This window comes from Acanthaster planci, linkage group LG19, assembly GCF_054643075.1.
Source record: "Acanthaster planci isolate LZ-2023a linkage group LG19, COTS_SCS, whole genome shotgun sequence".
Classification (NCBI taxonomy): Eukaryota; Metazoa; Echinodermata; class Asteroidea; order Valvatida; family Acanthasteridae; genus Acanthaster; species Acanthaster planci.
Genome location: NC_141795.1, coordinates 1,047,537 through 1,075,477, shown reverse-complemented (window position 1 = coordinate 1,075,477; position 27,941 = coordinate 1,047,537). Strand labels below are relative to the sequence as shown.

Genomic DNA, 27,941 nt, shown 5'->3' with positions numbered 1-27,941 from the left:
AACCCACTGCAGACATATGGAGACATTGTTTATCCTTCTCTCTTTCGTCTGGTTTAATCTGCATAAGTGAATAATTCGTTCCGCACTGTACATTTGCAAACGGTGCGCCATGCGTTACGCTCGTAAACATGTCTCGTGTCTCATGTCCAAAATAGGCTTGATCATAAAAAGAAGGGCATTTCAGTTTATTTTTTTTTAGGTTGATTGAAAAGTTTGTAGTCAACATAAGCATCGAGGGTGCTTTTGTTTGAGAACTGTGGACCTACTTCTGACTTGAGTCGGGAGAATATCATTAAAAAGCACCAACAATGACCAACACTGGGCCCCATCCAGGTCTCTTGAAATAACCTTGACGCCACGTCCACGTGAATTTTTTCAACAGAGACCAAAAGATAGCTTCCACTGAGGGGAAACCATAATGGGGAAGGGAAAAAAGGAGGAGTGTGCAGAGCAGTTATGTGTGAGAGACGGGCACGCTTGACTGCTCTGGCTGGCGGAGCGGAGCAGACAGACGTCTCCACAGAAACCCGTGTGCCTGCAGCTTGCCTAAAAGTATGTTTAAAATAAAGAGAAGAAAAAGTACTGTCGAACCTGCCCAGAGTTTACAGTCCCTGAGGTCGTAAATTATTGCACAATGGAACGGGTTTACAATTGCTGTCTCCCCCCTTCTCCAGATTTTTTTGGGGGGGGGGGAGGTTGTTGTTTTGGGGGTTTTTTGTGGGTTTTTTTTTGCTCGCAGAATTGAGAGCTAGCTGGACACGCATAAATTAACTGAACGGTTGGGCGGGTCAGCTATCCAGTCCCGCGCATCGAGCAATACGGGTAAATGTAAATTAATGATGGGGGTGTCAATATTTCTACATCCGGGACACTGCCGTCATTGTTTCTATTCCTGTGGGGTCTTTTCCCCCGTTCTTCTTTCGCTTTCTTTTTGTAAGCAATGCAAGAGGTCGTTGTGTCTAAATATACCAGTTTTTACATTTACAAGAACGAAACAAAAGCTACGATGCAACGGTCTTGGTTTTGAAGAGTTCTGGAGCGATCAAAACGTGTCAGTCCGTTCAAAACGTTTGGTACTTTCAAATTCTGCCTGTTTACCTTTAAAGTACAGGAGGAAATAATGGATTTTTCGGTTTGATCCAATGTCAGTTTCTCGCCCGTTTTATGAGTGCGCTTTTTGTGGTTCGTTGATTTCTGTTTACTGATTTGTTGGTTGGGCATGCTTTGTTGGTTGTCCTTTTTGTAGGCCGTGGGCGCATGGTTGCCTGTCTAACTGGTTTACTGGCTGGCAATATGGCTGGCAGGGATATGGTCCGCTATAGCCAGCCAGCCAGAGAGCTGGCTTAACCTGCAGCTGTGAGCTGGCCAGCACGCCAACTGGCTGTTCAGCGCAATCTTGAAACTTACGAATATTAATCGCACTCAATCCAGAGTTGACTTGCCTTGAAATAGATTTGCGCAACAGTCAAGATTCCGCTGAACACGGCCATATCTATAAACCCAACCCAACCAGCCAGCCGACCGGCCAACGAACGCGCCAGCTATGGCAACTACAGCTAGCTGCCCCTGGCTGGCTGACTGGATAGCTGCATGGCTGATTGGTTGCCTTGCATGAAATTTAAGGCTGCTGGCCTGGCGATCTGGATGGCTGACTAGCTGTCACGCTGACGGATGTGTTTCGTTGGTCACTTACCAAAGCCCAGTTTCATCCACACAGGCACAAGAATCTAAAAGACACAGATGCAATGGTTGCAAAAACTCTTCGAACACTTTTTTCTCCGCACAAATTTAACGCTGAAGAATTTAGTCCAAAGCACAGCCTTCCGTGAACAAAGACTTCTAACCACCGTCGCAACAAAATTTAATAGAGGTCATATAAGGGACACAAAAATTAATGTCAACAGTAATCAATCATCGCTCTGGTTGTCATTACAGGTACAATTGCACCAAACAAAGGAAGAATATTTCTCTTTAAAAACACCCACAGAACACGAAACTGTTAGGTAGGCCATTTGGATCATTTCAGGAACAGAATTCAACGAATCTGAACATAATGGGGCAGCTGACTTCATTTCAGCTCTCCAGTGCTAAATACCTTTATCAAAGAGTCTTTTCCCTCGGTATGCGAAGTTACCTACCGTGCATGTTCTGCGTGCATACGCATGGTGCGCGACGGTGGGCTGGATGTCCCTCATAATCTTTTAGTTTGCAAAAAGTCAGTTCACGTTTGGCTGCCCAACTTCAGTTCTCGTCTGTAAGTGTAAAAATGCAACATCGATTAATATTTTCATTAGTATTTGGTAGTTTTAGTGGACTCCTGACTCAGCAACTGCTTGGGATTTTTTTTTACGTTTTGGGCGTTGTTCTAAAACGGCAAACTAATAGTTTGCCAAAAGCTGATTTGCAAAAACGGAAACTGTGGAATTTGTTGAGGGGAATTCCTACATGCTTTTATCAAGTTTCTTTTAAGCCAGTTTTATAGATCTGCTTGACTCAACAGATTCGCTAAGCGAAGAACATTATTTGGTGGGTAAAAGCGGGTTACCAGCAAAGAAAATCATGGCAAGCTCTTCTGACTGATGCGCTGCTTATGTTAGCTAATTAAACTTGCTAATTTGCTAAGCCGGGTGGTTTGATGTTAAGCACTTTCAGAAAAGTCCAGGTGACAAGCCAGTCTCTTTGTTCTCTCATGATGGCCCAGAGTTGAAAAAAAGAAAAGAAATAGATAAACAAAAACCCACAACTTCCAAATACCTCTTAAAAATCTTCAATAATTGAACTCGTAAAAGACTGGCATTGTATTTTTTTATGCCTGTACTTTGGCTGGTTGCAAAATGTCACATCCATCATTGATGGTTGCTCTAATAGCTTGCGCGGTACAGACTTGGCTATGCAGGCGGGAGGTCGGGAGAGTCAACCTTTTTTTTCCTTCATCAATGAAAAAGTCCAAATTCAAATAAAGAAATCACACCATCGACTCAATACTTCATACAAAAAATTCCCGGGTTTCTTTATCAAAAAAGGAGGCACTAAAACCCCTTTTGTCCTTTCTTGCTCGTCTCTAAAAGTTTTTCCAACGCTTGTCGTTTGTAAAGACTGCCTTTTAGAAGCTGGCTACCTCTTTTGAATTGTAAATATCGTGCGTGGCAGATTTGAAACCGCGAATTCTTGGATTTAAAGCCATCTATATCCCTGTTGTTTTGCGTGGTAACTTAACCGTGCAGCCGAAGGATTACTGTTATATCCCACTGTGAAAACATTTTAAACCTTCTTTCTTTGATTGGACTCCTAGCCAGCCTCTCTGTTGTTGAAACCCCCGTTACGCAAAATGCCCGAGAAGTTAATGGTGTACACACGCACACAAGTCGATTGAGTAAGCTTGCTCTGCCTCACCTGTTGGCGTGACGGTAACAGAAGTCCACGTGACATTTAAACAAGATCTCTGCTCGTATGGGACCTTTGTCAAAGTTAATCCATGGGTTACAAAAAAAGATCCAGGTTTGTCTTCAGCACTCTGTTCTTTGGGCATTAATGCGCACAAGACCATTTTAAGTTCATAATCCACTTCATACGTTTCAGTTTATCAATGTATTGTTTTGATTTTTACAAATACCTCTCGGGACATTTCGAAAACACAGCATGCCATGCTCGGACAGTAATGTCGAGTTTGTCTACTTGTCATTTTATTTGTTAGAATAACAACTGGGCGCATTGAAACATTGTGGAAAATGCATTTAAAATTGTTGTAAGTTATAGTGATAGTTAAATTGCCTGTTTTCTGGTTGAAGTGCCAGGCTCACTACTCCCGATAAAGCAACATTAAGTAAAGACAAAAAAACACTCTTTATTCTCCCAAAAACATCAAGCCAAACAAAAACAGTACACGCTCACTCGTGATTCAACAGAGAGAGGCGCTTATAGGCCTATATGGAAATTCTTCTGCGTTCGGGTCCAGCGCTTATACTCGGCAATAAATATACCTCGAGCCGATCCAAACTAAGCCGTCAGCGTTTACGAAATGAGACAACTAAAGCAGTGGTATTAAATTCTACACATTCATTGAGGCCTGCTCAACCGTTCTCAGTGTGGAAACATGTTTCATCTGGTGTTGTAAATACACGGGATTTCCACGGCATGACAGTAACGGCGACCACTTCATGCCGGCAATCCTTCGGCTGAGGCGAGGGGGCTTTAGCGAGGGAAAGGCAGGGTCGCTCCGGCGCCAGGTTTCGGTCGGTAAATCTCTGCCGTTGTTCGATCCCCCTAGTCTAACTGCGCCAGCACTATATGCAACCCCCGTGCGATTAGTTAGTGGCCAATCCGCATCGTGCCCCCAAATCCAGCACAAGAGAGAGAGGAAAAATCTTCGTCCCTTTTTATTTGTGCGAGACTCGGGGATATTCCTGACATGGTCTGCTGGGGCTGCGCGGTCATGTCTGGTGAGCTTTGGAGGGCCCTTCGACAGCGTGGAGCGTTGCATTCTCCATGGAGCTGCCGGTTTCGGGCCTGCAGCGCTGGAAATATTCATATTATCACCAGGTAGGTTTGCTTTTTCAGTATCCTTTTATGATGACCTGTAGGAGGAGGTTCAAATTATCCCCGCCTCCCTTGTGGTAATAGTAGCTTTTCTTGACTTCGTGTGGCTTTCTGCCTCCTGTTTTAGGACGGATCTTCCTAGTTTTATCAAGATGCTCGCAGAATGTAGTCAATTCTGCTGGATGTTGCGACGAATAGAAAAAAAACAACAACCTTGTGCAGTGATGGCTGTTTAGATACTCGATCCATATACTAGAGGTGTTGGCCCTGCTTGGACAGGCAGGAAACGTATAGCTGGAACTTATGAGCCGTTAATCCATGCGTCTCAAAGAGCTCTAAACATTTTACCACAGGGACCGCAACTTTCAATTAAGCAGTCACTTCCTTCTCGATTTCACCATTGAGTATCAAACAGTTCACTTTCTTTGGATGAGAAATGCCTTTATTATAGTTCAGGGACTGACATCCTGAAGGGTTGTTTCACTGGCGTGACTTCCTCCTGCTTTGGAAGAACCGTTGTCCGGTACCAGGCTTACCATGTTCCAGCTATATCCGCGGCGATGCTGGTACAGCGCGGGCCACACCAGTCATTTTGATTCGTTCTTTGAGACGAGAGAAGACTGAAAAGGATACACCCACCAACATCCGTCTCCCCCATACCTCCTCCTCCATTGGTCAGTGTCTGCTCTGGCCTTCAGGGGAGGTCATTCGTTGACAAGGGCCCATAGAGTCGTGTACGCTTTCGCGGAAGCATGCGTGTCTCTTGCTCAAGACATAAACCACGGTACTTTTGAACGTTCAACGAATAGTGCGCAACGGTGCGCTTGTAGCCTGTACACGGGCGCCGCGCCATCTACCAAAACTGCCCCCAGATATAGATCGCTGTAAACCTCACTCCATCTGCAGCCGATTTTGGGACTTCAGTCAGCAGAACGATTGGATCACACAGCCGATGTCCGTGAGCATAAATTCCCCTCGTTCTGATGTGGACGAGCCGATACAGGGTGATTTGTGGCCAATTCAGAAGCAGTAAATAAAAGGGGGGAACTGAACTACTGAGGCCAAGACTATTGAGATTTACCAAAATGTTTGAGAAAGATGTGATTGTTTACCTTCTGCCTTTTGAAATTAAACTGGACAAAACGTACTACTGTCTTTTGAACCGTCGGCACAAACGCCATTTAAAGTTATCTGTTTTTTATTGACTTGAAACATTTAACAGCGCCCAATATTTTGAAAGAAGATGAAGCTTTCAAGTTTATTTTTATCTGTCTCTATTTTTCCGTAAGTTGTTTGATGTGCCAAGCGTAGCCACAGATTTATTAATCACGTGTCTTATAAGGTCTCTACTCGAAATGCAATTGTTAAGAAAGTCAAAGGCATTTAGCTGGATAAATTCACTATTCATAGGCCCAGGAATTTAGTGAAAGTCGGTTTGACAAGGGAGCTGATGAAGTCACTGCGCGCCATATTAGACCCCTTAACTGACGCAGTTCAACTGACTGTTCTTCGACTTTCTCAAACTTTCCTCGGGTTGAAATATCTGTATCGGGCCACTGGTTTGCAGTTAACTATATACCTACAAGTGCCTGTAAGTTTACATAATTTCCATGCAGTGCCCGGATGAGAATGTAAACACGGCACAATCACAACCTCCAGCACAATCAAGAGCGCATGCGTCGGATCGAACAGTCAGAAAAGTTTAGTTAGCAGTAAAAAACAGTTAAGTGAAAAATGGTTTAAGCAAGCAAAAAGAGCTTAATATGATGCCTGGCTGTGTATCATACCAACGTGTCCTTACCGTGGCCAAAGCAGGGTGATCTATATGCATAATTGGGGTTTTCTTTTCAATGGCAAGTCTGTGTGGATTTTTGAGGAATTGTGGAACATAATGTTCTCTTTCCAGGGATGAGGTTCAAAGTGACTACGGCACGAATACTGGGCATAATGATCTGACGTGGCATAGTCAAATAACAGTAATTGTTGTTTTTCAATTTGTTCATATTAAGTCTACACTATTTTCATCTTGTTTGAGGATCATGTCCAAGTCGGATGTTAGCATCTTCGTTACATTACGCCAATATTTTACGCTTCTGCAATTTCCATTTCTTCTAATAATGCGCATGTCGACGTATGCAGCGACATTATTTTGGTTGTTTTTATTGGTTGAAAACGACAGCCCACTAATTTGTAAACGGATAGTTTCCGCACAGTCTGGAGAACAAGAGTGATGGAGGCAAAATATATTCAAATTCCTGAATATAATTACCTTCTTCGAGAGCCATAGTACTCAGCATAAGCCCTATAGGATGTGCATATGTGCAGATCACAGGGGGCTTAGATGCCAGAAGACCAAAACAGCTTTGACAGTAACTTTTTCTTCTGTCATTCGCAAAGCGAACGCAGTGAATTGGTACTCTTGTGTCTTTTCAAACCCTTAAATCTGATCACAACCCACAGAAACCAAAAGCCTGCTTTTTTTTCTTCACAAACGCCCCAGGGTACACACGGCCAAAGTTTTAGGCAACTTTATGCTGGCATGTGTGGGCAACTGCAGCATGTTAAGGGAACAGTGGTACAGGAAATAAAGAAAATGTATAGCCTTTTTGTTTTCGGAGGCAAACATCAAACCAGAGCAGAAAAATATAGTGGATTCAAATTAATTGATAGTTAAATTAACTTTTTGGTGGAAATATTACATACTTCCTTTGTTGTCGAGAGAAACACAATAGTTCACCTGGTACCCGCAACTGTAGTCATGTATGGTTGTAAACAATTTCAGTCCTAAATACCCCAAACATGATGCCAGCCGGTTGCATTGTAGGCCTATGTGAATTCTGCCCTAAAGCCGACTTTAATCCTGAACTGTCTTCGTCTTAATCTGGAGTGATACATGACCATCAGTATTGTTCCATGTGACTGCAGCGTCGTCGACCAAGAGACAAAGTGAATAGACCCAACTAATTAAGGGGGAAAAACCCCAAAAATATGAGGTCCGGTATAACAGGGGAGGGTCCAGGATTTTTTTTACTGTGGGGTTTGGGAAACTTTGTTCGTACAAGTTTGGGCTTACCACGTGTAAAGTTGTCGCCGTTGGTTAAGCCATGCAATCGCTTTGTTTCGTCCTCACCCTACACAAAATAAAGACACCAACATGGTTTATGCTTTTAGTGGGTCTTCCAACCTTTCGGCGTAGGTCTTTACAAAGTATGGCAATAAGCAGGGAGTGATCCCCATCCCACTCTTGGATCCAGACCTGCATACGCTCTGAAAATTGTTGGGTCATATTGACCCGGAATTGGGTCCCATTCGGCATGACCCTTTTCCGGGTCAAATTATGACCCAGGATGGGTCAAAAATCTGACCCAGAAAGGGTCAAATATGACCCGAAAGGGGGTCATATTGTACATCGGAAAAGGGTCACGCCGAATGGGATCCAGTTCTGGGTCAATCTGACCCGGAAATTTTTAGAGTGATAATATTCAAAGAATTCAAAATGCACGTGTACCATGACATCAGTTTAACCATTCGAACTTCTCCCTTTTGTGCAAAGGTTGCACAGGTTGCATTTCTGTGCGGCAATGGCCAGTCGTTCAGTCCAGACTTCGAGAACAGTTCCAGTTTATTCCACTTTCGTCACGTCTATTACATGGAAATGTTATTATTTTTTCCTTTTCGGTTAGTGGTTGTGTCCACTGCGGACAGCTAAGCTTTGATATTAAAAGTGCGCATGTTTTATGCTGTAAATGAGTATCATTCTTCTGCAAAAATGCAAAAAAAATTCTCACGGATTTCGTACATGTATCAACAGAGAAATCATATTTACATTTCCCCCTTTTTCGAGGAGCAAAATGAAATAAGTAAATAAATAAATATAACTTGCCACACATAACAGCTCAGAGAAAGCTTCAGAGGTATTCATCTAACCGTTTTGTTGTTGACTGCCCACAAGCGATCCGACAGTCGGGTTTTTAGCGCGACCGGCGGAGGGACATAAGCCCCAATTATCGCGTCTGCTGCCCGGCCGGGCCGACGCAGCTAACGGTGTGCGGTGTGCTTTGAGCTGGACCACAGGAGATCTCCGCCGTGTCTAGCACCCTCACCGCTCACACGGATGCAGACGCTACCGGTACACGGCGAGACCCTCTCTTGCATAATAATAGGGAGTGGTTATCACCCCGCTGAAAATCAGCCTCAAAATAGCGGTAAACCGTAACGTCCACTGTCATGTTTTGACCACGTATTTGTGGCGTTTTTGTCATCTCGAAAAGAGAGTTTCTCCGACTGGAAGTAAAAAAAATGGAAGACTGTCGCCGACAACCCTGATAGCCCGGCGCAAAACATGATGACTTCAGAGTGCATATACGACTAGGTAAGTGAAACGAAGCTACCAGAAGTTGTGTTAGAGAATTGACGCTTTGGTTTTAGCCCGCTGGAACTGTGTCTATAAAAAAATCGCACTCATGTTCTAAAAGTCGGGAGGTCACAATTGTTCAGTGAGGCTTTTCAAGAGAAAATATTTAAAGAATTTTGAGAAATTGCACCATTTTCCCTGACTTAAAAAAACACGCGTGTTGCGAGCATTTCGTTGCCGTCACAGATTCCATAAGATGAAGAACGTAACGGCAAACACAGCACCAGACGCCATCTTGGGTGTTCGCGTCACCACAGCATAGCCTCAAGGACATGTTCACATTGTAACTGATGTGTTACCCTCTCGATTACAGATCTGATAAAAGGTATATTTTTCCGGAAAATAACTGGCACTTCGCAACGAGGCCTTGACGTAGATTAGGACGGAAGGTTTCCACCTTTTGCTGAGCATGATAAATGGTCGAAATTGGCGCCTGTGTATCAGCCGACAAACGACCTGCTCGCGAGGCCGGCCGCTTTGCACCGTCGCACCTCATGCCGAAAATTTGCCAGTGTTTCCCCGCCTCCATACACACTCCCAAATCCTCCTTGATTGGACTGATTTCTTAATTAACCATGGCAGGGCCATGGTAAATGGCCCTTGTCGGACAAGAAGAGATTCTGACAATCTTGGGGGGGGGGAATCATTAGATTTGCTGAATAAGATTGACGCGTCTGAATGGCGACTCCGACAGTAAACTTTTGATGTAAAAAAAAGAGCCAGACATTGAATCATCAGTTAACGGAAAACTGATCAAAATGAGAATGATGGATAGCGAATATTATCATAGGAACTGGTCTCTAATAGTATGGATTTCAATTATGACGATTTTGTCAGCATTTATCTCTATCACTCGTCGGCAAAATGATTTAATTTTGGGATCTAATCTTCACTGATGCATGTGTCAAATGTAAACTGAAGCGTCAGGTACCTTCATGTGACATAAAGATCAACGCATGGCACACCATCCGTAAGTGGCTTGCCGCCTGGAATTTGGTGCACCGGTGCGTGGCTTCGAATCCGCATCGGTTCACGAGGAAAAGAAACCACACCATGTAACTGTGTATACCCAGAATGTCATGTATGAAAAATTCAGCTTAATTCCAGTTCCTTGGTAAGAAATTAACTTTCATTTACTGAGGGATAAGGTGTGTGTGTGGGGGGGGGTTAAACTGCATGCTCGTGCAGTGTGTCCTGAGTGCTGATACTGCACGGTTTATATAACATATTGAGAGCCGCGTATTCCACGTTTGTTCTAGTGTTCATTACAATTAACGATGCAAAGTAGGAAGTCCAAAATATCTTGCCCTGGACATTTTTTTGACTTCCCAATCGGAATCGACCATTCCATTTTTGTTTGCAGATGTCTCGTCATATCTTGGTCCCCAGGGTTTAACAGACGATCTCAGCACTCGAAGCAGGCACGCGTGTTTCCATATTCCCGAAGCTAAGCTGTCTTTTACAGAAGACGGGTAAAAATAGAACGAAAAACCTAATGCCAAGTAAATGAAGTCCAAATCCGTCGATCGTGTGGCCGGAAAAACAAGAAACGTCGTTAATTACAAAAGGGGATATGTGAAGTTAAGCGTGACCCCGGGCAGTGCAGAGACGAAGCTTAATCCAGGCAAAACACGGGCCGTAACCGCGGCAAAATTTCCCCGCTGTGTCAAGGGGGAAACAAGCGGTCGGGCTCCCCATCAAGCGTTGTATACCTAAGCCAGCGATGGATGGACCAAGGGACGACGGAGCCCTTGTAGTTTGTCTGCAGGCATGCTAAATTGACTTCGGCTCGGTAATCCCCTTTCAATTCAGTCGAGAGAGAGAGAGAGAGAGAGAGAGAGAAAGAGGGAGAGAGCGCCCGAAACCTGAGGCCGGTAACTAGCTCAGGCTAATAAGGTGTACATCATCTTACGGTCATATATCAAATTCATATCCGTGCCATTGTACATGTAGACGGCAACACACATGCATGGCTGTGTGTTCATTAGCTGTGCGCTCGTGTCCTGCGAGTGTGGTATGACAAGCTGGTCGTGACGACCGCGCCGAGCTTCCATCGTGCAACTCCCCGTGAAAATGGCCAATTTCTTGGCCATTTGAACCGGTAATCTCCGTTTTGGTGCTTGGCACGCGAGACTCCGCAAAGTCGTGAGGACTGAAAAGCCTCGTCAAAACTGAGCAAATTTGATCGGATAATTGAGAACAAAATTAATATTCTTTAAGCTGCCCTGTGTGAAGAATTCATTCGGTACATTTGTAAATGGAAACTTGGACCGCCAACGTGGTACAAATCACCCCAAACACGACAAAAAGCCTTACCCGAAACCTTTCACCGTAGTGCTCGCCTCCTCCATGATGATCAATATGTAATGTATGGCAAAAACACACCTACTTGTAACTAATCTCGAGGTCCTCACTGTAGTGGAACATGCAGATATAGGCTACGAGACATCAAAACAACAACAACAAGGGGTGAAAATCACCCGGGTGATTTTCAGAATAATGCAACAGAATGCAACCAGAAGGACACTTTGACATGACGCTGAAATCATTTAAAGATCTATTCAGTTCAAAACTGGAAACGAGACTTTAGAAAATTTCAAAATTGAGCGTAAGAATGAAGCAGAAGAATATCTGCATCCAGCGCTCTACATGTACTGCAGGGAGTAAGGCGCTGAAACGAGCTGAAAATCCGAAGTTGCGTTATCAGCCTATTCACAGTCAACAGAGGCTGTTTACGCAGGCCTACATTGGGTCTCCCTCGACCTTCGACCTCTGACCTTCGTAACACAGAGGCTTTTCTTTAAATCTGTGAACGGATTAGGACCACGATCGTAGCTTTACTCGAGTTGGTCCCAAAGATCACTTCTTTCTGTTTTTTCACCTACCGCATCCTGAAGGATTCTAACGCGGTTATCGTAGGCCACTGCCGTTCTACCAATGTTCTGGGCACTATTGATTTCATCAGTTAAAGACATTATTATTTCATGCAAAACAAATTATTTTGTCTCACTTCAAGACGTGATGTCTGCCATCAAATCCAGGACACTTGCTTGTAAAATTAGATAGATATTTACAACTATATGGGAGATTTGGGTTTTTTTAAATTCGCTCCAAAATGCAGAAGGCTTTAACTTTGATAACATAAAATACAAGGCCCTGTTTATTTCCTCTCTGTGTTCCATTGGCACAGAGGTCAGCTTTAAAATTTCCGGAGGTACATGTCCACCCATATATCTTTGCAAATTCTGATAAGCAGTAATTGGAGAAAAATCGCAGTTAAAATTCGACACCTGTAAGCTTACGAGGAGCGAATCCCTTATTCGAGGGGGATTAGGCTAACAATATCCTGTCTCCTCAACTCCATCAATCCGAACACTGTATTCGGTTACAGTTGAAGTGTCCAGTGTCTCATCCTGCAGAACTGTGTTGCCTCGTTTTTTCTCGCTAACCTGGGACCACTGTCTTATTCCCCATCCCTACAAAGTGGTGTCCCTTTCATCCTCCGCTGTAATTACCAGCTATAAATTTACACGGCCAGCCAGACTCGACCACACGGATTCGTGACCCTGCTTAATTAAGAAATATATCTTTTAGAAAAAAAAGATAGCACAGAGCCACATTTCCCGCCCAAAACGGTGCAGATCTCTGACCACGTTGCCTGAATTGGAGGGCATTAGAGGAGCAGACGGAGTTCGTAGCCGCTAGCCATGTGGTGTATTACACAAATTTTAAAGAGGGTTTCGAATGTTTACGGTGCACACATCCCGCGGCGTTGGGTATAATATCGTCGATAGGCCGCACGCAGCGTGGCAAGTGCAAGCTCTTGTTCGCGTTAATGTATATTGGTTTAAGGTTATTATCTGTTCCGGCGAGATACTGGCGCGGCATCCAAAAAGTGGTCCCTCGTACACTTGAAGAATATGGCGATTCCGGGGCGATGGGTACGCACCACGAACGCATCCAGTGGCATGCCGGACTTGTATTGCGGGATCTGTTTCTGACGAGCCAGACCCATACATTCGCAGAATAAACTTGAAAATAGGCCGTTTAAATTTACCTGTAGATTAGAGGCGACATGTTATGCCCGAAGTGAGTCGTGTCGTTAACTCCTTTTGACGTCATGGGAATTGACTTTCACCTGGCAAGTTTATCAGCCAGAGATTATCTCAGTCTAAGAACCGTTATAACAATTCGAACAATTTGTAAGCTTTCAAATTTTGGCCCGTTACGTATATAACCACCAACTCGCGTACAGGTCTGTTGGCCTACAAAACTGGCATTAATGGTATTGCCAATAACTTCAGTTTTTTCATCTTTCAGGAAATGTCATTGCATAATGCACGCGTGGTTTGTGTGATTTACACTGTGCAAACATAAGGAAATCAGTCAAAAGGGAACTTTCGCTCAAAACCTTGATAATTAAAACTTAAAACGCAGCTTACTGCCTAATCCCTACACACTTTTAAAGGATTTTCTCAGATCAGACATTTCACATCACTACATCATGTTTATTCTGTTGGTGATCAAGGCGATTAGTTTAGCATTTGCTCTTCGTATGTCGTCTCGTGTTTACAATAATGACATCATTATCACAACCGTTGATCGTTGGGGAAAAAATTGGTCCCCCCCAAAAAAAAACCAGTGTACTCTCATAACCTTATAGTTTCCTGTCAATGTAAAAAGAAGGAATGTAAAAAAGAAGCACAGTCTTCAACTTCCACCTCCCCCGTCGATCGCTGCAGGAGTTCATTGTATCCAGCGTGTCGCATTTGAGACGCGATTATGGGATTGGGGTTCTATGAATACTGATTAAGTCGCCCAAACAGCACTAACGGGCTAATATATACGACGTGTACCAATGACGCGGTGAAAAACCCTGCGCTCGTATGTATGCACGCGGTTCAAGAGCTGTTAAAGACTTCTCCGAGGGCTCTGTGTGTGGGGGGGGGTGCAGGGAGAGCGAACCTAAAATTGGGAGGCAGATCAGAATGAAAGCAAAGAGCAACAAGGGAAGGTATAGTGCAAAAGGGTCAATCAGTTCTAATCCATGGTATCAAACATTTTCAATTTCTTTGAAAATATATAGCAGGCCACAGATAATCGAATTTGGTCATTATTTTGGCGGTGTCCAAGTTCGTAAATGCCTTTGTAAAAAAAAAAGTATTGTTGGAACACTGTCTTCCAACCGTGTGAAGAAGCCAAAACAAGACTAGTCTCATGTCGATGGTCACGACGACATGTTTGTCTAATATGCATGAGGAAAAATGTCATTCGAGGGCGTAATGTCAATATTTGAAAGCATACCAGAGCTTTATAGGGTACGGGGGCTACTAAGTAAGGTTTCACATCCCACCCTCCAAAATAGGCCAAACCATGGATCCTTGTGAGACCATATCGTGCGCACAAGCCGCACTATACCAAACGCACCATTTGACTCGACCCCAAACCATACGAATTTAAAGTGAATTAATATCAACAAACAACCCATGACATTTACACTCACAGTCTGTTCCTTGTTCAGTATTTTATCCAAAATAATTCCATCACCAAAGCTTTTAGTAAGAAATACAGCATACCAAACAGATATGCAGTATGGAATATCGTCCTTGATTCTATAAATAAGGATCGAATGACTTACTAAGCAGGTAATGGGAAATCCGCGAGCCTAAAAACCTGCCACATTTTATTAACCGCTGTGTGTTGTCGCAAATGCAAGGTGACTTGGACGTCATCAAAAATGGAAAGAATTTCGTAACTGCATTGTGCGAACATGTGGCAATGACGTCATGGACGTTGCTATGCTATAGACACGTTCCCGTGAACACGACAGTCATCTGTCTAATAAAAATAACGTTGCACTTTGTGTTTGTTAACCCACTATATATGTATATATATACTACGTATCCTCTTTATGTTACGTCCTATTAGATGGAATAGTTTAATGCTGTGGTTGTCATTTTGTCACTTCTGTTCCCATTCTTATAACCTGTATTATCCATTTTACAGCGGCATTATCTTACATGCGAAATTTTTTAAGGCGGTGCTTCAATTAAACATGGCTCTGTTTGGTTTATTATACTGCGTGTACCAGTGTACTTTAAAAAAGTCTTCGGCTGGTTGTTATGGTCACAACGGTGTCTATTTTCCAAGTGCTCAGACGTTTAAATTGAATAATAATCACACCACCCATGTGCTCTATTATGCCAGTACACATGTCATCTACCGCGGAGGCAGATGAGGGACCGACCTCTTGTCCCCCAATTACGCCGTCTCACACCTCCCATTTCTCCCGCCATTGCCTGGTCACTCTCACCCGCTCGCCGCATTATTCCCCTGTCAGGACGGCCTAATTGGTCCCGCTATGTTTGATGAGGACCAATTGTTCCCGAAATACGCCAATAAAGAGTGGGTAGGCTTAACTCAAGGCAATTGAAAGGATCCATGTAGCGCTCTCCCAATATAGTATACTTAACTTGAACGTGTACCGCTAACCCTTACGGTGAACAGTTATTGTTCTTTTTGAACTGATTATGTTTATAAACTGGTACACTGTTCCGGCAGAACACTGCAGAGCCCGCCATGTGGTTTTGCATTGAGAAAATTCTAATTACTTTTGAATCAACTATTAACTGTTATTTTTGTAATTATCCTTAGTCACCGTTGTCATTATTTTCAAATACAAGTATTTAATTTCGTTGTGCAGTCGATTTTAAAAAATGACATGCATTTAGGTGAACACATTTATAAGTACAAACATAAGTTTAACCCGGCAAGGTTTTGTTGTTCTGGTCAGCACAGGACCGACCAAATGTCTCAAGTTTCCAAATTAAATGGAAATCATTTTACATAAGGAAGTACTACACTTGGTGTTAGAAATCATTTCGTCAACAAAGTTGTGAATCTCAGCAAAGGAACAATTTTGAATGAAACATTTTCTCATCTTTCCAGTGGGAGTCCAAATCGAAAATAAAATGCATATGAAAAACGCGGTGTTCTAACACACGGCGGCATCGTTTTTAAATGATAAGAAAGAAATGATTTTGATCCAAAAGTTAAAGCTTCCTTTTAGCTGCCACCAAAAGCTTACGACAAGTAGCTTAACCTTCTCTTGTTTATGAATTCATGTATCAGTTTATTAACGCCTTTCTTCACTGCATCACAATCTTGACCCACACGAAACATACTGTCGTTGGTGGCGTCCTCTACATAATTGTACACACCACAGGTCCTCGAGGATCGTAACATCGACATCGGACATTGAGACAATAAAACTTAACGAAATAACGTTTGCTGTGAATCTTTCGTTAACTTTTAAGGAGTCCTGCATATTTTGTGGTCTTTGCCTTCAGAATAAGGAAATGAATTCAGTTGATTATTGGCATGATGACCAGAAGTTGCCGCAAAAAAAAGGAGCTTCAGAGATAATGAACGCCGTTCATTACTTGATGTTACTTTATATTGACAGTCATTTTTGTTTGATTCAAGCCGCATCCCAGCCTCAGCCGTCTTTTTGTCCAGGTTTCATTTTCTGGTGTTGCTCCACAAAGTAACGTCAGAAAATACCAGGACGATTTCTTTCAAACCTGTACCCATTGTTGTCATAAAACGTTCAAAACGATCATTGCAAAAGAAGAGGGCACAGGAGGTTCCATTTTTATGAGTATTGCAAAGCTTAATATGTACATTAAATGTCTGGATTCGAAAATTATGGTCGGAGTTGTTACTTTTCATATGTAAGCAAGAAATGAAAAAAGCCTCCCGCATTTCACCCTCTGCATGGGATTTAGGTGAACTTAAAACCACATAAAGTGTGTGCACGCTTCACAAATGACCTCTCCGGGCGTATATACCTGGACATGTTCACATAGGACATGCCACTTCCGAACCACTGAAAACAAACTGATGTCCTTGAAAACCTTCCAGTTTGTTGGCATTATGCCCTCTGTGTAATAACCTGATCCCATTCACCCCTAACCCCATATACAACCCACTATTGTGGGGTTACATAACCTTATTAACTCACCCAAACCAGAAGTTTGCAAAAGACCCCATGGGAAACGGACGAGTTCTTCGAATAGTGCATGAGTGCTGTGCAGTCCCGTTTAATTCAATTCCGGACAAAATTTACACGTTATGAAGTGGGTGTCGAGAGATGAGAGTGCTCACATCAGCTGTTGGACGAAACGTACACATAGAGTCGAGTATATGTACTTTTTTTATTTGACGAGAGTGAATTAGCGCATCTTATGAATTGAAGATGATTTCACATTGGAAATAATTTTGGAAATGATCAATACAAAATCCTTTCTTTACTTATCACCAGTCGTTTTTCTTCAAATGCTATCTACGTAATATATGTTGTTATGCTCATTTGTATGATGATTACGCCGCCTGAACTCTTTACCATTTTCAAATGCGACTTAGTCTGATTTCCACAGTAACCTTTGCAAAATAGTATACATTATTTTGTATCATTACCACGAGTAACGAATTTTGTACCAATATTATACAAATTATCATTATTTTCTATTTCAACCATTGAAAAATGATACATTGCCCCTACTTTTGGATACAATGCACTCATAACACAGAAGACCCAAGGTGTTGTCTTTGCTTAAAGAAGTTAGTGAACTTTCTTTATGAAATTGTAGGGCTATTTGCATTGGTTCGTGCTAGGTTTGGTTGCTTTGCTCCATGAAATGAAAGAAACGTTTTTTTTGTTCTCGCTCGTATTTCCATTGTGAATTCATGCGCCCTGATTTTTACACTTGGGCTGTCATTCAGCCATACATGTATCACGACAACAGACCTTTAGAATGGTTGGTGAAAATCCTCCCAATATTTCTGACAATTGCACGGGAACCAGCACGGTGGCCGAGCAAACGAAGCGTCAAGATGTGCCGTTCAAGGGGGATTATCACGCCACGTTAGGCGTTCATCGGTCCGCACCGCACTCCGATCCACCGCAGAATAACCTCGAGCGAGATTCACCCGAATTCCCATGCCGGAAAAGAATCGCACCAGACCCGTGGGCGACTATGGTATTGATTGCAAGCTCGCCGAAAAAAAAAAAACAGAAGAGGGAAATACCAACGCACTATATGGCACGGCGCGGTAAACATAAGTTACATGCTTGCTTCGTCAAGAGGCACATGGTATAAAGCTGAAGATGTGGCTGTGAGACGAGGGGGCACATAACTTCAACGAAATTTTTATATTTCTGCATGTTCGGCAAAACGGGCGGTTCACAATAGTGCGCCTCCTAGAGTCTGCTACGCATTGGCCGGTCACAATGTGCGAAATCTGTGGACTCTTTCAAAACGGGCGTTGGGTCGACAACTTGCAAACTCTAGTACGCATCAATATTTTCTGTAATTAGAATGAGTCACCTTTGTCTTTGCTCCTCCATTTTTAAGGCACTGAGTTGGCCTACTGAATGCAGCCCTACAGCGTAATTAGTTCCCCAAACATGTTAACAGCAAGATGTGGCAATGTATCTTCAACTTCACGACTTTTGACGCCAAGCATCATAATCACAAAAAAAGAAAAGAAAAAAGAAAATGATTAATTAGGCCTGGGGCCACACACACTTCGTTTCAAGAAGGCTTCATTGAAAATTTATCGCGTGTCGATCCATCGAGCCCGGAAGTTTGGACCAGACAAAAGAATGTTAATGATGCTATGCAATAAAAGCCAGTCGCGCGTTAATGTTCCCGGTCGCAAAATGTCATCGTCTGGTTGCCATGGTGACAGCAACAGGTGTGCATTCAGTGACCATAAATCATCATTTTTTGAGACCGAGGGTTGGCTCTTCACGCACACAAAAAAACCCTTGAAAGTAGCAATAAAAGTGAAGCTGTACCACCTGGTCGCTTATTTTCCCGTACAGAGAGGCTGAGTCCTGAATTTGGAAGTATCCGTTCTTCAGTTTTTTCGTTGTTTGATATCGTCAGGAAAGAAAAGGCCTGGAAATTCGCATCCAATCAACCCTCGAAACTGCTTCCCATTTATGTCAGAATTCCGTTCATGCGCCAAGAAAGCTTTATTTGTGACCAGCATTGATCCCTAAAATTGGAGCATGAAATGATCAGACTTCCAACTCTGGAACGATAATTCGTAAAGTAACATGTTCTGTCTTGACTTCTAAAACCAAAATGCATTTTGAAGGCATTGAATTCTATAAAAAAAATGTTGATTAAGACACTCAAAATATTCCAATTATTCCTTTTTTTTCAATTGCCCCTATCTTTGGTAAATCTTAGGAGTACCCTGCAGTCTCTACTGAGTGCAGTTTGGTAAATTTCTGTATTTAGGCCTGTACGTGTGGTTGTTTTAGTGAAGCAACGCAGCAGGCGATGCACGTTTCTTCAGAACTCGTAATAATTCAACAAACATTTGTACAAATTTGCGTCTGTGAAGCTTGCTTTCTTGCCTTTGTCACCCCACATTACGTTTATTGACTTACCACCTGTAGGCCTACAAGTGGTATGGTTAGGTTCAGCATGATCCCTGGATGCCATTGTATCGTAATCCTTTCTCCATCCCTTCCTAAGATATCATGTCCTGATGCGTTAACTGGCACCCTTTTCAGGAATGAGTCTCGGGCACCTCATCCGCATTATGTCAGCTCCATGAGACCTTAAAGACTTACTTGGGCTATATATACCTCCCCCAGCCCGGCCCCAAGGCGCTGTGTTATTTTCAACCCTTATCGTGCCCCTTATGGTGAACGCTTTATGCAGGTTGCCACAAAGAGTAAGTGATTCTTGAGGCAAAAGATGAAAAAAGTTGGCAGTGTACTTAAGAGTATATGTATAGTGCAGGTCGACAACATTCCGTAAGACCAAAATAATTGGAACCAACTGTCGCGGTGTGGCTCCTTCGCCGCCCATAAAGTAGTTCCCGGTAACTAAGCATTGTTGTAAAAAAGTGGTTGGAACTTACGTGCCAATTAAACCGCGCCCTTTCAGTACAAGAAAAAGCGGTGGGGAGGTCATTCAAGAATACTGGAAAGCTTCACAGTTAGTTTGAAGTCGCTTTTAATAAGAAGTTTAGCCACCTCCTCACTTCGCTTATACAAAATTTGCAACCTAGTGTTTCACATTCATTCAATTAAGCCAGAATTCGGCGAATTATTTCATGCTGGAGATTGTCCACGTCTTTAATTTGTTTGTTTGTTTTTTGTTTCTGTTTTTTTCTTCTTTTTTTTGCAAACAGGTGCACAGCGTACCAACTTTTTGGGGGGTTTTCTGTGGAATTCCACAGGGATTGCTTCCGGGAAAACGTTACTGGATAAAAAATGCATAAGCCGAGGGGAGGTATTGCGCTGTTTACGGTGTATAGCTCGAGTCCAGTGACTCATTGGATGTGTTTAAACAAATCCACGCATGACTTCATTCCTTGTCCATCATTAAGTAAGAAAAGACAAACCCTATAAAACAGGTATAATTCGTTGAACGCGAGAGAGACAGGTTATCGCAGATTATATCTGGGACCAGAAACCAAGGATTGAAGCATTTGGTAACGAGAACATTTTGTACCTGCCAGTCTCCACTGGACAACAATTATTCAGGATTACTTTTTGAAAACCAAATTCCAGGTCAGGAAATTTGGAAGCCGCTGAGGGTTTTTGTTTGGTTAGTTTTTGTTTGTTTTTCCTCAAGCATCACGATGCGGGATATCTGGAACTTGTTGCACAATGCAATGGAGTTCCGCGGTTGCACATACACGCTCGAACCCGTACGACAAAGGAAAAGAAAAAAGGTCAAAGACCCCCTCCTGAAGAAGGTGGGCAGGTGAGAGGAATTCATACACAAATTGGTTGATGATATCCGTGCAGGCAGCAGATTAGAAGCCTTTTCTTCTCTCCTTCCCCCCCCCACCCTTTTCATCCAAATTAGAAGTCTTTTCTGGGGAGGGGGACAGCATCGGGTTGTTGTTGGATATTTCTTTGTATTTCCTCTCGATTTGAGAGAGCTTTTGCAACAATCACGCGTCAAGCTTGGTGGATTACAGTAAGCAAAGAATGGTTTGTTTAGTTTCTCCAGTGTTGTGGGTTTGGGGTGTCGTCGATTTTTCCAGCATCTCGTCTGAACGAATTTAATGAATTCGGTGGTAATTTGTTACTATTGAACTCACAATCCGGCTTCACAAACACTTATCTTTACCATATTTGGTAAAACAGTAGAGTACACTTCATTTCTTGCAACGTAATGCATGCGATCATGCCTACTCACAAGTTCCATTGCTATGACACTTGTTCATTTCTTGGGGGTAAGGGAATTAACGTATTGTTCACACTGCAACACTGCATTGGTCTCTGTGTCCAGAATCATGGGATGACAGATTATCGAAAGTCGTAAACCTTTAATTTTCCATCGTTATTCAGGGTCATAAAATCTAGCGGTAGATGTAGCCCCTCTCTTTGGCCAACTTCATTGTGACATCGAGTTCATTATCGTTTTCTATCTATGCGAGACTCGAAGTAAATACGGACTCCGGGAAAACCAGCTACTTTTCTTTTAAAAATGCATGAATGAAAATTTGAAATTAAGATGCTGAACAAATTAACCGCTAAGTGTGACATATGGTTGATTTATGGAGGGAGTTACGTTTAGCATATTGTCGGCAAACAAAGACCTTGTGCAAAAAAAGTCCAGGATAGATTCAAAAATCGATAAATGAGTCGGGAATTATGATTGTCAACACCATCTTTCATAATTACCAGCACTCGCCAGCTTCAACCGTCACGTCTGTAACATATGGTTAGCTGCCACGTTTATGCTTGATGATTCTGTCTCCGTTTTGTGGCCTTTTCACCCCTAACTGATGAAAAATGTTAAGACAGCCATTTCCCCCCCCCCTTTTTTTGTGGGTGCTCGCTGTCGCTATATAGTTAACTTCTCTTGTGCGTGTACATCATGCTCAAAGAATTTGAGCCAATTATGATTCAAGTTGACACAACCTACAGACGGCAGTGGTCAACAGGTAACCGAATATGCTTCGCCAGATTGCGTGTTTACGTAGGGGACCGCCCGTAATTTCGAACGGTTCTCTTGTGCCTCAACTCGACCTGCCTTCTGGCAAGGTTCCCAGTCTCCCTCTCAATAAGAATTCCACTGTGCGAGAATATGATAATGATAAGATGCCATCTTGAAGACATGAAGATTGGAGAATGAAATGTTACACACCTGGAGCTTTTTTCCTCCTACACCCGGGACTGAGTTACTGGCAATTTGCCAAAAGTCCCATGTGATTTTGGGGGTCACTCCATACAGATGGAGATGATTTTCTGCTTGCAATTTGATCCTGTACGGGTCCTTTCGTCGGTATCATAAGGGTTGTTTACGTGGACGGTGCATGGATGATAGTCAGGATTCCATTCTGAGTTGGTTTGAGTAGACATTCCCTCGGTTGGAACTGTATCAAAAGTAACAAGAAGCACATAAGAATTGGAATGGTTCCCAGGAAGGTTATCAGTACGTTAGTCGGCCTTGCCGGTAGCCAAATCGTCTTGGGGTCGACTCGGGTCCGGGCACACAGGGACGGGCCAATTCGGGCCACACGGCGCCACGAAGCCAACAAAATTCACGCTGGACGGTGGATGTGCGGTGTATTTAACAGAGCGACACAACCGTCAAATATCAATGAATGTTATTAACTTGATGACTATGTAACCAAAAGCCAACTTGGTTTCCTTTCTTGCTGGGATGATAAATGCCCCATAAATTGCTCAATTTGGCTGAATTCGTTGAGTTTAATGGCCAAATCAACTATTGTTGAGAGGACTTTGCGTAAAAGGCCTACAGCCCTTCCAAACGAGATTGTTATCAGCATAAACATAACCTATATTCAATGAACACTGACCCATAAGAGATATGGCACGTTTATTTGAGATAACACTGCCAAAAAGAACAGCGGACAACTAATTTTCTTAAATGATGATTTAAGACGGAAATTGAATCATGGTTTTCTTTTTCTCTCGAAAAGTAGACCTTGTGCTATAGGCTTTTATTAAGTCACTACCCACATCAGTATGTGCTTTTGAAAAATGCTTGGCTTATTTATGTATCGATTCTGTTCATTTTCCTGATTATCGATCCTGCGTTTTGACTTCACGTATTCTATGAGACATTTTAAACGAAAACAAAGTGATTAAAAACAAGTACAAAGAATAGTTTATAAACCCCTACTTGTAATAATTGCAATTGCTGATGTAGTTACCGTCACTCCTCGTAACACGATTTATGTTGCAGTGGTGCAGCTCTGCTCTGAAAGATTTGCCGCGGTTAACGAAAATATAAACCACAAGACAAATATGCTCGTTTTTAGAAGTCATTTAAGATTTGATGTATTTATTCTTTTGTACAATAATGGAATTATTGTTCGATTTCCTAACTTGTCATTGCTAACCCGTAAGCACCGTTGGAAAAAAAAAAACAAATGAGTTGAGCATGCGCCGGTCAATCTCATGACAACCACCAAGGTTGTTCATCGAACCACGCTGACGTGATAACAACCTACAAATGTAAATACTGTCTAGGAATGGCCTGGATCCGCTATTCTGGCCAGAATTCTGGCCTTGCTGGCGTTCAGCTTCCCCTGAGAAACAAACTACGATTGAGATTGAAAATGCCGGCCCCCTTCTTTCAACACTCACATGCAAGAAAGACAGTAAAAAATCCTTGGGACAAATTTTAAAAAACTCATCGACTTCTGAGGTGGAATGGCGTGGCCCAAGGGGAGGACAAAAAGGCTTCCCGCCCAAAATCATCGGCGACCTGTTTGCTCTGCCCATTCATGCTGCCTGCTCACTGAGAGGGGACACTCTCGGGGGTTGACTGAAGAGATTAATTCGGTCACTTTAAATTTACCCCAACTCACCTTGGAATTTGCTGACACTTAATGGATTTGGTTACACGAAACCTGGTAAATAGAGAGTTAGTTTTGCAAAATTTTATTCTGTTTCTTTTGGTAGAATTTTAGTAAATATTTGATTTAAAAATGTATTTTCTGCAGTCTTGCCAACTAAGAGAAGGCCACAATCTAGTATTGGCTGTGACTAGACCAACAACGCTGCACTTTATTGCGTTTTAAAAATAAGTATTACCCTACAATCATTACTTTCTCAAACAAGATTTAAACGTTGGACCAGAAAAAATGTGTCGATGGCTATCACACCCCCGTTCACGTAACTCCAGGAGTGCACGGGATATCTGCTGTACATGTACATCCCAGAGCTCCTCAAGTAGATGTGGGTGCGTTCGTAGTCCGTCTGAAGTTGGGACAAAATCTATTTGGTTCCCCCCCCCCAATCAAACGTTGATCGTCACTTAGCTTTTACTTTGCCCAACCACGGGTATCTTACTCGCTGAGCGTTTTGCCTGTGTTCATCTCTCTCAAATATAGGAAAAAAATGTTCAATGTCAGGCCCGAACTTTCTGGAGTTCATCACCTTTGTTTACTTTTTTTTCCTTAAGCTGCGCCTACTCCCAACGGGGTTCTAAAGTGCGCCCTCTATTTGCTGTGACCATTCGTTGTCAAATCTTGCGTGCGACTCCGAACACTTTCGAGGGATTTCCGCGCTGCAAAGAGGTAGCACCTGCATTGCAATTAACACGACAAAAGCAAGCGAACATTAGGTCTGATTGTCCTCAGTCATTTTTCATGTTGGGTTGCGCCCTGTGTTTGCAAGAGTATTCTGGACCGGGTGCGGTTGCCAGGAAGAGTTCCTTAATGTGAGGAGAGGCACAATGTAACTTGTGTCAGTGATCGATGTTGGTAACGTGACTCTGTGATACATCAATGTCACGCTCACTTTACCATACCTTTCAGTTGGTTTGCACTTGTCGTAAAAAAGCAATTAATCAAAAAATTCCATCAATAGTTTACCTATCATTAATTTAGTCAGTGTTTGATTCTCTGAGTTTGGGCCATAATACTTACCCATCCCACCACAGACGAACCTCGCGTAGGCTATGGTTCATTGCTCTGCTTCACCCTTCCAATATTAGCTCTCCTCTAAATCATGGTTATTGCCTTTTGATATTCAAAATTAACAGCAGTACAGGGAAATTCTTTCGGTCCCCAAGTGACGTTTTGATGTTTTTGATTCGACTTGGCCACGGAGACCAAACGTTACATCTCGATGTCGAACGTTGCAGCTGAGGCATGCCTTGGATAGGAATAGATTTTGTTTCTTTTCTGTTCTAAACCACATACACAGTCACTATGTTTTCGGCATGGCTGGAACTTTATTACAAAGGGGAAATTAAGAAAAGGCTATATGCCGGCTATGCTTCTCAGAATCGCCAGCTTACACACGGGTACAACAGTTGAACTGTGATTAAAACAAGATATATTGCCTTGTGCTTATTGTGTCTTAATTATTTAATAAATCGTCGTTTCATTCGATAGTATATAGTAAAAACAGAAACGATTACCCTGCTCAAGGAATTAAAGAAGCCTAACCATTGCAAGGACACCATTGTAACGAGTAAACCCAGTTGTTTGTTATACATGTATCAGTTTTCCTGTCATTTTCCTATAATTCTGGGAGCTGAGAAGGTAATGTTCTTTTTAAAATACCCGCCAGTGCAATCTACAGGAGATGAACCTTTTACCTTTGATCCCAGTATGACTTATTGGGTATTCTTGCCTTTTAGGTGTTGCCAGTGTGTTGTCAGTTAATCTTTAAAATCCACGCAGAACAGCAATTGCAACCCCTCATTTTACACATAATAACACCCACAAAACTTTTAAAAGGCCATTCAGGAGAATCGATTCCTTTGGAGACGACAAACTATTCCATTCCTTTTCTATTTACCGCGCCTCGGTGCCTCACTTGATCCACTCCCTCTTCATTAAGAATTGATTTCATTCCTCTCATCGATTACTTGATTTCTTCTCCCCACGCCTGGCTTAATTCGGCACTCCAGGTGGTACCAATTTATTCGATCAGACCTGACAAGATCTTTTATACACCACAGTGTGTTTACCTTTTCAATCAACATCGATTTTGTCCGATGGTATTTAATGGCAGACTTCAAACTGAAAGTTGGAGCCGGCTTGGCGGGCCTTTTCCCCACCAAAGCGTTATCATCATTCCCGTTCCTAACTTCTTGTTGCATTTTATTTTGCCTCTTTAAAAGTGATTTTTAAAAATTACCAAGTTGAAAGGAGTTTGTGGATGTGAATTGACTAAGAAATCTAAGGGTCGTAACTTAGAATCATGTTTCCCATTCAATCTTCCTATTTGCTTTATACAGGTGACGCCGAGCCTTCCTGGCTGTGAGTAACACTGTCAAAGATCGATAGGACCCTTTGACGTTCAGCGAAAGATACGCAGACACCAGACGCAAAAACGAACAGGGCATGGCAGACGGTGTGACCGGACGGTATCTGTTTATAATTCTTAGCCATTTCATCAGAGAAAATCTTTATTTCTTCAGTCACATTTTTCACATGCAGAAGAAAGACTTTTGTCATAAAAACGAGAAACTGTCATAATCCTGGAAACTCACATAATCCTGAAAAAATTAAGGACACCATAAATTTTCGGTAGACCCAAATTAATCATATAGAACAGGTGAATCCATTATAGCTTAAATTCTCAGAAATCTAATCCATACAGGTGTTATTGTTTTATCATTTGTGATAATGATACAGGACATAAGGATTTCTAAAAACAAAGTGAGTTCTCTTGGTTTTTTTGTAAACAAATTTGTCTCCAAAACCTGAGACGAAGCCATTCAAATGTATGTCTATCTAAATGAGAATAAAGTTCCTTGCAGTCTTTAGAAAGCTAAGCTTTAAAATATTGTGTTGGTAATTTGTCACATTCACCTCAGTTTGCGGTTTGGTAGATTTACTACAAAACGATGTGTTCTTGGAGCAAGCAAGCGAGCATTCTCTCTTCCAACCTTCATGTCCATTTCCGCACAGCACGCGTGGCACGGGAAGAATCCTAAATTTGCCCGACACCAGACGCCACCAGCTCAAAAGAACCCAAGATTAAGTCCATTTCTGCCGTCGCTCCATCATCGCTCAGGAGAATGCCGGCATTCGTTTTTTTTTCTTTTTCATTACTATTATTCATATCCAAAAAATGATACATCAGAGATAATGTGGCAACAAATATGCAGGCGCGCAGCATTGCCTCCACGGAAGCAACAATAGGGCAGCGTGGGTCTTTTTTTTTCGGTTACTTCTGCGTGTGTTCGTTTGGGCTCCAAATTGTAAATTAGTGCATTTCGAGGGGTCCGGGTTGCAAGCGAATTACAGACGGAAGGCGAAGTATCCATTTGGGGCCGCGGAATGATTGATCTGGGTGAGGCATCGTTGCGACATTCAGTGGATTTTGAGATGGGCGATATGTCGAGAGTTGTGATAAAAATGATAATACAAGTATACAGTCTCTAACGTCCTTGTGCGTTGAATGCAATACAGGCAGGCAGTCGCAAAAAACACAGAAACCTCTAGATTCTTTTCTTTCATAAAGGATTGTAAGGCAACATTAACTTTAAAAATGTCATTTCTCCGACAAAAGCACTCTTCAGAAATCCTCCTCTTCGGTACAATATTTGCAGATACGGGCCCTCGTTCTATTCAGTAAAATATGTATAAATATTCCCAATGTTTAAAAAAAAAAGGAAAAAAATGTTTCTCTGCCCCTCGCACCACACGATTTGCTGTCCTCACCAAATATGGGACCGTGACAAGTATGACCGAAACTTCCCTGCGACGTAGATATCGTTTTGCATGTGTACACGGTCATTGAATTGCAGTCTATGTGATCCTCGGAATGACATGTAATTCTGTCATCGCACAGACCAGAAATAAAAGTCATGTGAAACAAAATTCATCTTTTCTTTTTCTCGTTGTGTTTGTTATTTTATGGTGTTTGACAATGCAGGATTGCTCACTGGAAATATGGCTTAAACTTGTAGTGACATTTTGAGAGTCGTTTAGACAAAGAGGATAGCATCAAGGA

General features: G+C 42.4%; 1 protein-coding gene and 1 long non-coding RNA gene across 2 annotated transcripts; one reads left to right on the top strand and one right to left on the bottom strand.

Moving 5' to 3' along the window:
- Positions 1 to 43: 43 nt before the first annotated feature.
- Positions 44 to 7,668, bottom strand: LOC147795948 (uncharacterized). The gene is made up of 3 exons (XR_015423405.1): positions 7,610 to 7,668; positions 2,139 to 2,252; positions 44 to 1,727 (listed from the first exon to the last, which is right to left on the bottom strand). It is a non-coding gene; the product is annotated as an uncharacterized LOC147795948 (long non-coding RNA).
- LOC147795947 (uncharacterized) lies at positions 3,889 to 27,941 on the top strand. Its single transcript, XM_087130165.1, has 2 exons — positions 3,889 to 4,539; positions 26,218 to 27,941. Exons 1-2 carry the CDS (start codon positions 4,158 to 4,160, stop codon positions 26,241 to 26,243), a joined length of 408 nt encoding a protein of 135 aa, XP_086986291.1. The 5' UTR covers positions 3,889 to 4,157; the 3' UTR covers positions 26,244 to 27,941.

Coding starts and splice junctions, on each gene's coding strand:
- LOC147795947 (XM_087130165.1), top strand. CDS start 4,158: ATGCCGGCAATCCTTCGGCTGAGGCGAGGGGGCTTTAGCGAGGGAAAG. Junction 4,540..26,217: donor AATATTCATATTATCACCAG/GTAGGTTTGCTT, acceptor TGCTTTATACAG/GTGACGCCGAGCCTTCCTGG.